At 47.8% G+C, this 17,216-nt stretch overlaps 1 protein-coding gene across 2 annotated transcripts in view; it reads right to left on the bottom strand.

The window, feature by feature from the left end:
- Positions 1-17,216, bottom strand: part of LOC118947131 (glypican-6) — a 418,221-nt gene that overhangs the window by 194,310 nt on the left and 206,695 nt on the right. For both annotated transcript variants that reach the window (XM_090206985.1, XM_090206986.1), the window contains exon 3: positions 961-1,352. In XM_090206985.1, coding sequence (XP_090063111.1) covers positions 961-1,352 — 392 coding nt within the window. The remainder of the gene's footprint in view (positions 1-960; positions 1,353-17,216) is intronic.

Genomic DNA, 17,216 nt, shown 5'->3' with positions numbered 1-17,216 from the left:
ACCAGCTGTTGTTGTCATTCCATACACCATCACAACCAGCTGTTGTTGTCATTCCATACACCATCACAACCAGCTGTTGTTGTCATTACATACACCATCACAACCAGCTGTTGTTGTCATTACATACACCATCACAACCAGCTGTTGTTGTCATTACATACACCATCACAACCAGCTGTTGTTGTCCTTCCATACACCATCACAACCAGCTGTTGTTGTCATTACATACTCCATCACAACCAGCTGTTGTTGTCCTTCCATACACCATCACAACCAGCTGTTGTTGTCATTCCATACACCATCACAACCAGCTGTTGTTGTCATGCATTCCAATAAGAGATCAGCAGCTGAGCCCCAGGCATAGCTAGTCTGCCCCATGCATTCCATTAAGAGATCAGCAGCTGAGCCCCAGGCATAGCCAGTCAGCCCCATGCATTCCATTAAGAGATCAGCAGCTGAGCCTCAGGCATTGTGGAGTACACCCCCAGAGCCAGACAGAACAGGTGAGAGGTTACCAGATGGTCCTCTAGGTCACTGCTTTCCAAACTGGGTGCTTTCTACTTCCTCTTCATAGTTGTAATAGTAGAATGCACAAGGTGCAATTTTGGAAATTGGGTAGTGCATTATCAGAGTTAGAGTTAGGGTCAGAGTTAGGGTCAGAGTTAGGGTCTGGGTCAGAGCTAGGGTCAGGGTCAAAGTTACGGTCAGAGTTAGGGTCTGGGTCAGAGTTAGGGTTAGAGTTAGGGTCAGGGTCAGAGTTAGGGTCAGAGTTAGGATCTGGGTCAGAGTTAGGGTCAGAGTTAGGGTCTGGGTCAGAGTTAGGGTCAGAGTTAGGGTCTGGGTCAGAGTTAGGGTCTGGGTCAGAGTTAGGGTCAGAGTTAGGATCAGGGTCAGAGTCAGGGTCAGAGTTAGGGTCAGGGTCAGGATTCGGGTGAGAAGACCATAAACTGAGTAACGTACCTTAGCCACCCTGTTAGCCACCTCCCTGCCCACCATGAGGCCCTGGACGAAGGTCCTTGCAGCGATGAAGGCCCTCGTAACCTGGGCCTTTAGTTTCCTGGGCACGTCACCGAAAGGCTTCAGCTGGTCAGTGTATTTACTGACGCACTCCAAGTAGTCGTCGGTGAAGTGGTACTGAGAGTTCAGCAGCTGAAACATCCTCTCTAGCAGACGGGACCAGAAGTCATTCAGCATCTCCTCCAGGTTGACGTTCCCCCCAGTGTAGTAACGCTTCAGCTCCGTGAACAGGTCCTGGAACAGCTCACTGTTCTGCATGTACAGCTTCCCGTAGGTCCGCGTGAACATGTTATTCAGGGATTTCTCACTGTTGTCGAGGAGCTCCAGGAAGAACTCTGTAAGAAGGGAGAGGGGAGAGAAAGAGGAGGAACGATTCAGAGGTGAAGAGATGGAACGTTGACTTTGCATACAGAAGCTCAGCATTGTGTCTATGGAATGTCATTTATTGTATTGTACTGTATGCAAGGCCATGTCTAAGCGCTTGTCTATTTTGTCAACAGCTTCTGACAAAGAGACCAGATTTTCTACAGAGCTGCTCCAGTCTCAATGCAATCTCAAATCACCATGCTGGGATTTTCAAAGACTGCCTTTCATTCACTAGTTTATTCAAATACTATTCTATACAGGTACTTTGGAGTACAACAGCAAAAATCAAATACTATTATATAAATGTACTTCAGAGTACAACAGCAAAATCAAAAGCAAGATGAAACATAAAACTCGAGGTCTTGGTTTTATTCTTCGTATTTCTGAGTTTGGATGGACACTATTTATTTCTCCAAAGAGTAGAGAGATGGATAATCCACTAAACAACAAGACACTCTCCACTCTCCCCAGCTGGACTGGGGGTCACTGGATCCTTTAACTAACAAGACACTCTCCACAGCTGGACTGGGGGTCACTGGATCCTTTAACTAACAAGACACTCTCCACTCTCCCCAGCTGGACTGGGGGTCACTGGATCCTTTAACTAACAAGACACTCTCCACAGCAGGACTGGGGGTCACTGGATCCTTTAACTAACAAGACACTCTCCACTCTCCCCAGCTGGACTGGAGGTCACTGGATCCTTTAACTAACAAGACACTCTCCACAGCTGCACTGGGGGTCACTGGATCATTTAACTAACAAGACACTCTCCACTCTCCCCAGCTGGACTGGGGGTCACTGGATCCTTTAACTAACAAGACACTCTCCACAGCTGGACTGGGGGTCACTGGATCCTTTAACTAACAAGACACTCTCCACAGCTGGACTGGGGGTCACTGGATCCTTTAACTAACAAGACACTCTCCACAGCTGGACTGGGGGTCACTGGATCCTTTAACTAACAAGACACTCTCCACTCTCCACAGCTGGACTGGGGGTCACTGGATCCTTTAACTAACAAGACACTCTCCACTCTCCCCAGCTGGACTGGGGGTCACTGGATCCTTTAACTAACAAGACACTCTCCACAGCTGGACTGGGGGTCACTGGATCCTTTAACTAACAAGACACTCTCCACTCTCCCCAGCTGGACTGGGGGTCACTGGATCCTTTAACTAACAAGACACTCTCCACAGCTGGACTGGGGGTCACTGGATCCTTTAACTAACAAGACACTCTCCACTCTCCACAGCTGGACTGGCGGTCACTGGATCCTTTAACTAACAAGACACTCTCCACAGCTGGACTGGGGGTCACTGGATCCTTTAACTAACAAGACACTCTCCACTCTCCACAGCTGGACTGGGGGTCACTGGATCCTATAACTAACAAGACACTCTCCACTCTCCACAGCTGGACTGGGGGTCACTGGGTCCTTTAACTAACAAGACACTCTCCCCAGCTGGACTGGGGGGTCACTGGATCCTTTAACTAACAAGACACTCTCCACAGCTGGACTGGGGGTCACTGGATCCTTTAACTAACAAGACACTCTCCACTCTCCCCAGCTGGACTGGGGGTCACTGGATCCTTTAACTAACAAGACACTCTCCACAGCTGGACTGGGGGTCACTGGATCCTTTAACTAACAAGACACTCTCCACTCTCCCCAGCTGGACTGGGGGTCACTGGATCCTTTAACTAACAAGACACTCTCCACAGCTGGACTGGGGGTCACTGGATCCTTTAACTAACAAGACACTCTCCACTCTCCACAGCTGGACTGGGGGTCACTGGATCCTTTAACTAACAAGACACTCTCCACAGCTGGACTGGGGGTCACTGGATCCTTTAACTAACAAGACACTCTCCACTCTCCACAGCTGGACTGGGGGTCACTGGATCCTTTAACTAACAAGACACTCTCCACAGCTGGACTGGGGGTCACTGGATCCTTTAACTAACAAGACACTCTCCACTCTCCACAGCTGGACTGGGGGTCACTGGATCCTTTAACTAACAAGACACTCTCCACTCTCCACAGCTGGACTGGGGGTCACTGGATCCTTTAACTAACAAGACACTCTCCACAGCTGGACTGGGGGTCACTGGATCCTTTAACTAACAAGACACTCTCCACTCTCCACAGCTGGACTGGGGGTCACTAGATCCTTTAAGTAACAAGACACTCTCCACTCTCCACAGCTGGACTGGGGGTCACTGGATCCTTTAACTAACAAGACACTCTCCACAGCTGGACTGGGGGTCACTGGATCCTTTAACTAACAAGACACTCTCCACTCTCCCCAGCTGGACTGGGGGTCACTGGATCCTTTAACTAACAAGACACTCTCCACAGCAGGACTGGGGGTCACTGGATCCTTTAACTAACAAGACACTCTCCACTCTCCCCAGCTGGACTGGAGGTCACTGGATCCTTTAACTAACAAGACACTCTCCACAGCTGCACTGGGGGTCACTGGATCATTTAACTAACAAGACACTCTCCACTCTCCCCAGCTGGACTGGGGGTCACTGGATCCTTTAACTAACAAGACACTCTCCACAGCTGGACTGGGGGTCACTGGATCCTTTAACTAACAAGACACTCTCCACAGCTGGACTGGGGGTCACTGGATCCTTTAACTAACAAGACACTCTCCACAGCTGGACTGGGGGTCACTGGATCCTTTAACTAACAAGACACTCTCCACTCTCCACAGCTGGACTGGGGGTCACTGGATCCTTTAACTAACAAGACACTCTCCACTCTCCCCAGCTGGACTGGGGGTCACTGGATCCTTTAACTAACAAGACACTCTCCACAGCTGGACTGGGGGTCACTGGATCCTTTAACTAACAAGACACTCTCCACTCTCCCCAGCTGGACTGGGGGTCACTGGATCCTTTAACTAACAAGACACTCTCCACAGCTGGACTGGGGGTCACTGGATCCTTTAACTAACAAGACACTCTCCACTCTCCACAGCTGGACTGGCGGTCACTGGATCCTTTAACTAACAAGACACTCTCCACAGCTGGACTGGGGGTCACTGGATCCTTTAACTAACAAGACACTCTCCACTCTCCACAGCTGGACTGGGGGTCACTGGATCCTATAACTAACAAGACACTCTCCACTCTCCACAGCTGGACTGGGGGTCACTGGGTCCTTTAACTAACAAGACACTCTCCCCAGCTGGACTGGGGGGTCACTGGATCCTTTAACTAACAAGACACTCTCCACAGCTGGACTGGGGGTCACTGGATCCTTTAACTAACAAGACACTCTCCACTCTCCCCAGCTGGACTGGGGGTCACTGGATCCTTTAACTAACAAGACACTCTCCACAGCTGGACTGGGGGTCACTGGATCCTTTAACTAACAAGACACTCTCCACTCTCCCCAGCTGGACTGGGGGTCACTGGATCCTTTAACTAACAAGACACTCTCCACAGCTGGACTGGGGGTCACTGGATCCTTTAACTAACAAGACACTCTCCACTCTCCACAGCTGGACTGGGGGTCACTGGATCCTTTAACTAACAAGACACTCTCCACAGCTGGACTGGGGGTCACTGGATCCTTTAACTAACAAGACACTCTCCACTCTCCACAGCTGGACTGGGGGTCACTGGATCCTTTAACTAACAAGACACTCTCCACAGCTGGACTGGGGGTCACTGGATCCTTTAACTAACAAGACACTCTCCACTCTCCACAGCTGGACTGGGGGTCACTGGATCCTTTAACTAACAAGACACTCTCCACTCTCCACAGCTGGACTGGGGGTCACTGGATCCTTTAACTAACAAGACACTCTCCACAGCTGGACTGGGGGTCACTGGATCCTTTAACTAACAAGACACTCTCCACTCTCCACAGCTGGACTGGGGGTCACTGGATCCTTTAACTAACAAGACACTCTCCACTCTCCCCAGCTGGACTGGGGGTCACTGGATCCTTTAACTAACAAGACACTCTCCACAGCTGGACTGGGGGTCACTGGATCCTTTAACTAACAAGACACTCTCCACTCTCCCCAGCTGGACTGGGGGTCACTGGATCCTTTAACTAACAAGACACTCTCCACAGCTGGACTGGGGGTCACTGGATCCTTTAACTAACAAGACACTCTCCACTTTCCACAGCTGGACTGGGGGTCACTGGATCCTTTAACTAACAAGACACTCTCCACAGCTGGACTGGGGGTCACTGGATCCTTTAACTAACAAGACACTCTCCACTCTCCACAGCTGGACTGGGGGTCACTGGATCCTATAACTAACAAGACACTCTCCACTCTCCACAGCTGGACTGGGGGTCACTGGGTCCTTTAACTAACAAGACACTCTCCACAGCTGGACTGGGGGTCACTGGATCCTTTAACTAACAAGACACTCTCCACTCTCCACAGCTGGACTGGGGGTCACTGGATCCTTTAACTAACAAGACACTCTCCACTCTCCACAGCTGGACTGGGGGTCACTGGATCCTTTAACTAACAAGACACTCTCCACAGCTGGACTGGGGGTCACTGGATCCTTTAACTAACAAGACACTCTCCACTCTCCACAGCTGGACTGGGGGTCACTAGATCCTTTAAGTAACAAGACACTCTCCACTCTCCACAGCTGGACTGGGGGTCACTGGATCCTTTAACTAACAAGACACTCTCCACAGCTGGACTGGGGGTCACTGGATCCTTTAACTAACAAGACACTCTCCACTCTCCCCAGCTGGACTGGGGGTCACTGGATCCTTTAACTAACAAGACACTCTCCACAGCAGGACTGGGGGTCACTGGATCCTTTAACTAACAAGACACTCTCCACTCTCCCCAGCTGGACTGGAGGTCACTGGATCCTTTAACTAACAAGACACTCTCCACAGCTGCACTGGGGGTCACTGGATCATTTAACTAACAAGACACTCTCCACTCTCCCCAGCTGGACTGGGGGTCACTGGATCCTTTAACTAACAAGACACTCTCCACAGCTGGACTGGGGGTCACTGGATCCTTTAACTAACAAGACACTCTCCACAGCTGGACTGGGGGTCACTGGATCCTTTAACTAACAAGACACTCTCCACAGCTGGACTGGGGGTCACTGGATCCTTTAACTAACAAGACACTCTCCACTCTCCACAGCTGGACTGGGGGTCACTGGATCCTTTAACTAACAAGACACTCTCCACTCTCCCCAGCTGGACTGGGGGTCACTGGATCCTTTAACTAACAAGACACTCTCCACAGCTGGACTGGGGGTCACTGGATCCTTTAACTAACAAGACACTCTCCACTCTCCCCAGCTGGACTGGGGGTCACTGGATCCTTTAACTAACAAGACACTCTCCACAGCTGGACTGGGGGTCACTGGATCCTTTAACTAACAAGACACTCTCCACTCTCCACAGCTGGACTGGCGGTCACTGGATCCTTTAACTAACAAGACACTCTCCACAGCTGGACTGGGGGTCACTGGATCCTTTAACTAACAAGACACTCTCCACTCTCCACAGCTGGACTGGGGGTCACTGGATCCTATAACTAACAAGACACTCTCCACTCTCCACAGCTGGACTGGGGGTCACTGGGTCCTTTAACTAACAAGACACTCTCCCCAGCTGGACTGGGGGGTCACTGGATCCTTTAACTAACAAGACACTCTCCACAGCTGGACTGGGGGTCACTGGATCCTTTAACTAACAAGACACTCTCCACTCTCCCCAGCTGGACTGGGGGTCACTGGATCCTTTAACTAACAAGACACTCTCCACAGCTGGACTGGGGGTCACTGGATCCTTTAACTAACAAGACACTCTCCACTCTCCCCAGCTGGACTGGGGGTCACTGGATCCTTTAACTAACAAGACACTCTCCACAGCTGGACTGGGGGTCACTGGATCCTTTAACTAACAAGACACTCTCCACTCTCCACAGCTGGACTGGGGGTCACTGGATCCTTTAACTAACAAGACACTCTCCACAGCTGGACTGGGGGTCACTGGATCCTTTAACTAACAAGACACTCTCCACTCTCCACAGCTGGACTGGGGGTCACTGGATCCTTTAACTAACAAGACACTCTCCACAGCTGGACTGGGGGTCACTGGATCCTTTAACTAACAAGACACTCTCCACTCTCCACAGCTGGACTGGGGGTCACTGGATCCTTTAACTAACAAGACACTCTCCACTCTCCACAGCTGGACTGGGGGTCACTGGATCCTTTAACTAACAAGACACTCTCCACAGCTGGACTGGGGGTCACTGGATCCTTTAACTAACAAGACACTCTCCACTCTCCACAGCTGGACTGGGGGTCACTGGATCCTTTAACTAACAAGACACTCTCCACTCTCCCCAGCTGGACTGGGGGTCACTGGATCCTTTAACTAACAAGACACTCTCCACAGCTGGACTGGGGGTCACTGGATCCTTTAACTAACAAGACACTCTCCACTCTCCCCAGCTGGACTGGGGGTCACTGGATCCTTTAACTAACAAGACACTCTCCACAGCTGGACTGGGGGTCACTGGATCCTTTAACTAACAAGACACTCTCCACTTTCCACAGCTGGACTGGGGGTCACTGGATCCTTTAACTAACAAGACACTCTCCACAGCTGGACTGGGGGTCACTGGATCCTTTAACTAACAAGACACTCTCCACTCTCCACAGCTGGACTGGGGGTCACTGGATCCTATAACTAACAAGACACTCTCCACTCTCCACAGCTGGACTGGGGGTCACTGGGTCCTTTAACTAACAAGACACTCTCCCCAGCTGGACTGGGGGGTCACTGGATCCTTTAACTAACAAGACACTCTCCACAGCTGGACTGGGGGTCACTGGATCCTTTAACTAACAAGACACTCTCCACTCTCCCCAGCTGGACTGGGGGTCACTGGATCCTTTAACTAACAAGACACTCTCCACAGCTGGACTGGGGGTCACTGGATCCTTTAACTAACAAGACACTCTCCACTCTCCCCAGCTGGACTGGGGGTCACTGGATCCTTTAACTAACAAGACACTCTCCACAGCTGGACTGGGGGTCACTGGATCCTTTAACTAACAAGACACTCTCCACTCTCCACAGCTGGACTGGGGGTCACTGGATCCTTTAACTAACAAGACACTCTCCACAGCTGGACTGGGGGTCACTGGATCCTTTAACTAACAAGACACTCTCCACTCTCCACAGCTGGACTGGGGGTCACTGGATCCTTTAACTAACAAGACACTCTCCACAGCTGGACTGGGGGTCACTGGATCCTTTAACTAACAAGACACTCTCCACTCTCCACAGCTGGACTGGGGGTCACTGGATCCTTTAACTAACAAGACACTCTCCACTCTCCACAGCTGGACTGGGGGTCACTGGATCCTTTAACTAACAAGACACTCTCCCCTCTCCCCAGCTGGACTGGACGTCACTGGATCCTTTAAGTAACAAGACACTCTCCCCAGCTGGACTGGGGGTCACTGGATCCTTTAAGTAACAAGACACTCTCCACAGCCGGACTGGGGGTCACTGGATCCTTTAACTAACAAGACACTCTCCACTCTCCCCAGCTGGACTGGGGGTCACTGGATCCTTTAACTAACAAGACACTCTCCACAGCTGGACTGGGGGTCACTGGATCCTTTAACTAACAGGACACTCTCCACAGCCGGACTGGGGGTCACTAGATCCTTTAAGTAACAAGACACTCTCCACTCTCCACAGCTGGACTGGGGGTCACTGGATCCTTTAACTAACAAGACACTCTCCACAGCTGGACTGGGGGTCACTGGATCCTTTAACTAACAAGACACTCTCCACTCTCCACAGCTGGACTGGGGGTCACTGGATTCTTTAACTAACAAGACACTCTCCACTCTCCACAGCTGGACTGGGGGTCACTGGATCCTTTAACTAACAAGACACTCTCCACTCTCCACAGCTGGACTGGGGGTCACTGGATCCTTTAACTAACAAGACACTCTCCACTCTCCACAGCTGGACTGGGGGTCACTGGATCCTTTAACTAACAAGACACTCTCCACTCTCCACAGCTGGACTGGGGGTCACTGGATCCTTTAACTAACAAGACACTCTCCCCTCTCCCCAGCTGGACTGGAAGTCACTGGATCCTTTAAGTAACAAGACACTCTCCCCAGCTGGACTGGGGGTCACTGGATCCTTTAAGTAACAAGACACTCTCCACAGCCGGACTGGGGGTCACTGGATCCTTTAACTAACAAGACACTCTCCACTCTCCCCAGCTGGACTGGGGGTCACTGGATCCTTTAACTAACAAGACACTCTCCACAGCTGGACTGGGGGTCACTGGATCCTTTAACTAACAGGACACTCTCCACAGCCGGACTGGGGGTCACTAGAGCCTTTAAGTAACAAGACACTCTCCACTCTCCACAGCTGGACTGGGGGTCACTGGATCCTTTAACTAACAAGACACTCTCCACAGCTGGACTGGGGGTCACTGGATCCTTTAACTAACAAGACACTCTCCACTCTCCCCAGCTGGACTGGGGGTCACTGGATCCTTTAACTAACAAGACACTCTCCACAGCTGCACTGGGGGTCACTGGATCATTTAACTAACAAGACACTCTCCACTCTCCCCAGCTGGACTGGGGGTCACTGGATCCTTTAACTAACAAGACACTCTCCACAGCTGGACTGGGGGTCACTGGATCCTTTAACTAACAAGACACTCTCCACAGCTGGACTGGGGGTCACTGGATCCTTTAACTAACAAGACACTCTCCACAGCTGGACTGGGGGTCACTGGATCCTTTAACTAACAAGACACTCTCCACTCTCCACAGCTGGACTGGGGGTCACTGGATCCTTTAACTAACAAGACACTCTCCACTCTCCCCAGCTGGACTGGGGGTCACTGGATCCTTTAACTAACAAGACACTCTCCACAGCTGGACTGGGGGTCACTGGATCCTTTAACTAACAAGACACTCTCCACTCTCCCCAGCTGGACTGGGGGTCACTGGATCCTTTAACTAACAAGACACTCTCCACAGCTGGACTGGGGGTCACTGGATCCTTTAACTAACAAGACACTCTCCACTCTCCACAGCTGGACTGGGGGTCACTGGATCCTTTAACTAACAAGACACTCTCCACAGCTGGACTGGGGGTCACTGGATCCTTTAACTAACAAGACACTCTCCACTCTCCACAGCTGGACTGGGGGTCACTGGATCCTATAACTAACAAGACACTCTCCACTCTCCACAGCTGGACTGGGGGTCACTGGGTCCTTTAACTAACAATACACTCTCCCCAGCTGGACTGGGGGGTCACTGGATCCTTTAACTAACAAGACACTCTCCACAGCTGGACTGGGGGTCACTGGATCCTTTAACTAACAAGACACTCTCCACTCTCCCCAGCTGGACTGGGGGTCACTGGATCCTTTAACTAACAAGACACTCTCCACAGCTGGACTGGGGGTCACTGGATCCTTTAACTAACAAGACACTCTCCACTCTCCCCAGCTGGACTGGGGGTCACTGGATCCTTTAACTAACAAGACACTCTCCACAGCTGGACTGGGGGTCACTGGATCCTTTAACTAACAAGACACTCTCCACAGCTGGACTGGGGGTCACTGGATCCTTTAACTAACAAGACACTCTCCACAGCTGGACTGGGGGTCACTGGATCCTTTAACTAACAAGACACTCTCCCCAGCTGGACTGGGGGTCACTGGATCCTTTAAGTAACAAGACACTCTCCACAGCTGGACTGGGGGTCACTGGATCCTTTAAGTAACAAGACACTCTCCACTCTCCCCAGCTGGACTGGGGGTCACTGGATCCTTTAACCTCTTTCAGTAAGGGGGCACTATTTTTATGTTTGGAAAAATAACGTTCTCAATGTAAACGGCCTACTTCTCAGGGCCATATGCTAGAATATGCATATAATTGAAGATTAGGATGGAAAACACTCTAAAGTTTCCAAAACTGTCAAAATATTGTCTGTGAGTATAACATAACTGATATTGCAGGTGAAACCTGAGGAAAATCTAACCAGGAAGTGGCTTCTATTTTGAAAGCTCCATGTTCCATAGCCTGCCTTCGCTCCATTTAAAGGGATATCAACCAGATTCCTTTTCCTATCGCTTCCTCAAGGTGTCAACAGTGTTTAGACATATTTTCAGGCTTTTATTTTGAAAAATGAATGAGAAAGATAACATCGCGTCGGTGGATAGCTGGGTGTTCCCATGAGTTTTGCTTTTGTAACACAGTGGGGCAGCCATTGTCTCTCCCTCTCCTACTGAAAAAGTAAACAGTGCCGGTTGATATATTATCGATTATCTATTTTAAAAACAACCTGAGGATTGATTATAAAAAACGTTTGACATGTTTCTGTGGACATTATGGAAACTATTTGGAATTTTCGTCTGCGTTGTCGTAACCGCTCGAGCCTGTGGATTTCTGAACATAACGCACCAAACAAACTGAGGTATTTTGGATATAAAAATTATCTTTATGGAACAAAAGGAACATTTGTTGTGTAACTGGGAGTCTCGTGAGTGACAACATCCGAAGATCATCAAAGGTAAGCGATTCATTTTATTGCTTTTCTGACTTTCGTGACCAATCTACTTTGATGCTAGGTGTTCATAATGTTTTGTATAGTGATCACTAAACTTACACAAACGCTTGGATTGCTTTCGCTGTAAAGCATATTTTCTAAATCTGACACGACAGGTGGATTAACAAAATGTTTTGCTATATTGCACTTGTGATTTCATGAATATAAATATTTTTAGTAATATTATTTGAATATGGCGCTATGCAATTCAGCGGTTGTTGATGACAATTATCCCGCTAACGGTAGGTAGTGTCAAGAAGTTAACTAACAAGACACTCCACAGCTGGACTGGGGGTTACTGGATCCTTTAACTAACAAGACACTCTCCTCTCTCCCCAGCAGGACTGGGGGGTCACTGGATCCTTTAACTAACAAGACACTCTCCACTCTCCCCAGCTGGACTGGGGGGTCACTGGATCCTTTAACTAACAAGACACTCTCCACTCTCCACAGCTGGACTGGGGGCCACTGGATCCTTTAACTAACAAGACACTCTCCACTCTCCCCAGCTGGACTGGGGGGTCACTGGATCCTTTAAGTAACAAGACACTCTCCACTCTCCCCAGCTGGACTGGGGGTCACTGGATCCTTTAACTAACAAGACACTCTCCACTCTCCACAGCCGGACAGGGGGTCACTGGATCCTATAACTAACAAGACACTCTCCACAGCTGGACTGGGGGTCACTGGATCCTTTAACTAACAAGACACTCTCCACTCTCCCCAGCTGGCCTGGGGGTCACTGGATCCTTTAACTAACAAGACACTCTCCACTCTCCCCAGCTGGACTGGGGGTCACTGGATCCTTTAACTAACAAGACACTCTCCACTCTCCACAGCTGGACTGGGGGTCACTGGATCCTCTAACTAACAAGACACTCTCCCCAGCTGGACTGGGGGTCACTGGATCCTTTAACTAACAAGACACTCTCCACTCTCCACAGCTGGACTGGGGGTCACTGGATCATTTAAGTAGTACTATGCTTCTAAAACAGAGACTGTAATCCAGGCTGGGATTGCATTTCAAATTGCACCCTAGTCCCTATATAGTGCACTACTTTAGACCAGGGCCTTATAGAACCCTATTCCCTATATAGTGCACTACTTTAGACCAGAGCCCTATAGAACCCTATTCCCTATATATAGTGCACTACTTTAGACCAGGGCCTTATAGAACCCTATTCCCTATATAGTGCACTACTTTAGACCAGAGCCCTATAGAACCCTATTCCCTATATAGTGCACTACTTTAGACCGGGACCCTATAGAACCCTATTCCCTATATATAGTGCACTACTTTAGACCAGGGCCCTATAGAACCCTATTCCCTATATATAGTGCACTACTTTAGACCAGGGCTCTACATAGGGAATAGGGTGCCATTTGGGACGCCCTCTGAGTCTGAATGAAAGGTGTCACTCATACCGTAGTTTCATTCAGGGTTGGTGATGTTTTCTATTATCTATAGACAGAGGACAACGTTCAGGTAACTGACAACGTCATGGAAACACTGGAGTGAGTCGGCTCTGTTGAAAACACGTGCTTCTACACAGAGCTGCCTCCTGAGTTCATTAAGCAAGTAGCGTCCATCATGCTTAGGGCCATGTCTAAAAATGCCCAATTACCCAATTATTTTGGTTACCATGGCTAGAAGTAGATACCTTACCCACTCAAAAAGACAGCTAAAAGTCAGTTACATTGTACAGTGTGTTATCACTATGCTTTTCACCATCTAAAATGGACTAGCAAATTCCAATGGAAAAAACAATGTCTTGATTTTTGGATTAGTTGTCACCTAAATGTCTGTCACTCCGCTTTCAACCATTTAAAAACACCGTAGGGTTCAAATGGGAAAATAATGTCAGATCCCCGAGCTGACAAGGTACAAATCTGTCGTTCTGCCCCTGAACAGGCAGTTAACCCACTGTTCCTAGGCCGTCATTGAAAATAAGAATTTGTTCTTAACTGACTTGCCTAGTTAAATAAAGGTGAAATAAAAAAAATAAATAAGGTCACATTCGATTGTAAAATAGCCTTAAAGGGATACTTTGGGATTTTGGCAATTTATCTACTTCCCCAGAGTCAGATGAACTTGTGGATACCATTTTGTATATCTCTGTGTGCAGTTTGAAGAAAGTTGCTAACTAGCGTTAGCGCAATGACTGCTAACTAGCGTTAGCGCAATGACTCCTAACTAGCGTTAGCGCAATGACTCCTAACTAGCGTTAGCGCAATGACTCCTAACTAGCGTTAGCGCAATGACTCCTAACTAGCGTTAGCGCAATGACTCCTAACTAGCGTTAGTGCAATGACTGCATCCTACTCACACACTTTAGGTTGGTGTTTCCTTTATTTTGGCAGTTGCCTGTAAATCTGTAAATCAGCCAAGCACTGGGGTTGTGCATAGGGAGATATGTACCACTGACTGGGGTTATGTATAGGGAGATATGTACCACTGACTGGGGTTATGTATAGGAAGATATGTACCACTGACTGGGGTTATGCATAGGGAGATATGTACCAAATACTGGGGTTATGCATAGGGAGATATGTACCAAATACTGGGGTTATGTATAGGGAGATATGTACCACTGGCTGGGGTTATGTATAGGGATATATGTACCACTGACTGGGGTTATGTAAAGGGAGATATGTACCACTGACTGGGGTTATGTATAGGGAGATATGTACCACTGACTGGGGTAATGTATAGGGAGATATGTACCACAGACTGGGGTTATGTATAGGGAGATATGAACCACAGACTGGGGTAATGCATAGGGAGATATGAACCACAGACTGGGGTAATGTATAGGGAGATATGTACCACTGACTGGGGTTATGTATAGGGAGATATGAACCACAGACTGGGGTAATGTATAGGGAGATATGAACCACAGACTGGGGTAATGTATAGGGAGATATGTACCACAGACTGGGGTTGTGTATAAGGAGATATGTACCACTGACGGGGGTTATGTGTAGGGAGATATGTACCACTGACTGGGGTTATGTGTAGGGAGATATGTACCACTGACTGGGGTTATGTATAGGGAGATATGAACCACAGACTGGGGTAATGTATAGGGAGATATGTACCACTGACTGGGGTAATGTATAGGGAGATATGAACCACAGACTGGGGTAATGTATAGGGAGATATGAACCACAGACTGGGGTAATGTATAGGGAGATATGTACCACAGACTGGGGTTGTGTATAAGGAGATATGTACCACTGACTGGGGTTATGTGTAGGGAGATATGTACCGCTGACTGGGGTTATGTGTAGGGAGATATGTACCACTGACTGGGGTTATGTATAGGGAGATATGAACCACAGACTGGGGTAATGTATAGGGAGATATGTACCACAGACTGGGGTAATGTATAGGGAGACATGAACCACAGACTGGGGTTATGTATAGGGAGATATGTACCACAGACTGGGGTAATGTATAGGGAGATATGAACCACAGACTGGGGTAATGTATAGGGAGATATGCACCACTGACTGGGGTTATGTATAGGGAGATATGAACCACAGACTGGGGTAATGTATAGGGAGATATGAACCACAGACTGGGGTAATGTATAGGGAGATATGAACCACTGACTGGGGTTATGTATAGGGAGATATGTACCACTGACTGGGGTAATGTATAAGGAGATATGTACCACTGACTGGGGTTATGTAAAGGGAGATATGTACCACTGACTGGGGTTATGTATAGGGAGATATGAACCACAGACTGGGGTAATGTATAGGGAGATATGAACCACAGACTGGGGTTATGTATAGGGAGATATGAACCACAGACTGGGGTAATGTATAGGGATAAATGAACCACTGACTGGGGTTATGTATAGGGAGATATGAACCACAGACTGGGGTAATGTATAGGGAGATATGAACCACAGACTGGGGTAATGTATAGGGATAAATGAACCACTGACTGGGGTTATGTATAGTGAGATATGAACCACAGACTGGGGTAATGTATAGGGAGATATGAACCACAGACTGGGGTAATGTATAGGGAGATATGAACCACAGACTGGGGTAATGTATAGGGAGATATGAACCACAGACTGGGGTAATGTATAGGGAGATATGTACCACTGACTGGGGCTATGTATAGGGAGATATGAACCACAGACTGGGGTAATGTATAGGGAGTCCGTCCAGAACATTAATATTTAAACAGCTTAAATAACAGCCCACAAGCAGCATTAATGATTCATGTAAAGGTTCTGATTGCAGTAACACAATATTCATGTGATTTAGACACAGCTACCAGGATATGAATAGATGTCATCCTTATTACACACTGCTATTTACATTATTTATCTGTCGCCAAAGCATTTTTTCCCCCCGTTTGTGCAGTTGTCCTATAATTACATATTATGTTGAAGAGTATTGAAAGAGACTGGAAGGATTTTTTAATTGAAATGGTCTGACATAATAACAATAAGTATTGCTGCTAAACGTGAATGTAATCCTAATCCTAAACGTGAATGTAATCCTAATCCTAAACGTGAATGTAATCCTAATCCTAAACGTGAATGTAATCCTAATCCTAAACGTGAATGTAATCCTACTCCTAAACGTGAATGTAATCCTACTCCTAAACGTGAATGTAATCCTAATCCTAAACGTGAATGTAATCCTACTCCTAAACGTGAATGTAATCCTAATCTTAAACATGAATGTAATCCTAATCCTAAACGTGAATGTAATCCTAATCCTAAACGTGAATGTAATCCTACTCCTAAACGTGAATGTAATCCTAATCTTAAACATGAATGTAATCCTAATCCTAAACGTGAATGTAATCCTAATCCTAAACGTGAATGTAATCCTACTCCTAAACGTGAATGTAATCCTAATCTTAAACGTGAATGTAATCCTAATCCTAAACGTGGATGTAATCCTAATCCTAAACGTGAATGTAATCCTACTCCTAAACGTGAATGTAATCCTAATCTTAAACATGAATGTAATCCTACTCCTAAACGTGAATGTAATCCTAATCTTAAACATGAATGTAATCCTAATCCTAAACGTGGATGTAATCCTAATCCTAAACGTGAATGTAATCCTAATCCTAAACGTGAATGTAATCCTAATCCTAAACGTGAATGTAATCCTACTCCTAAACGTGAATGTAATCCTAATCTTAAACATGAATGTAATC

Source organism: Oncorhynchus mykiss, chromosome 18, assembly GCF_057628025.1.
Source record: "Oncorhynchus mykiss isolate SJ-2025 chromosome 18, ASM5762802v1, whole genome shotgun sequence".
NCBI classification, from domain to species: Eukaryota; Metazoa; Chordata; class Actinopteri; order Salmoniformes; family Salmonidae; genus Oncorhynchus; species Oncorhynchus mykiss.
The sequence above is the reverse complement of the archived record's forward strand: the minus strand, read 5'-3'. Positions and strand labels throughout refer to the sequence as shown.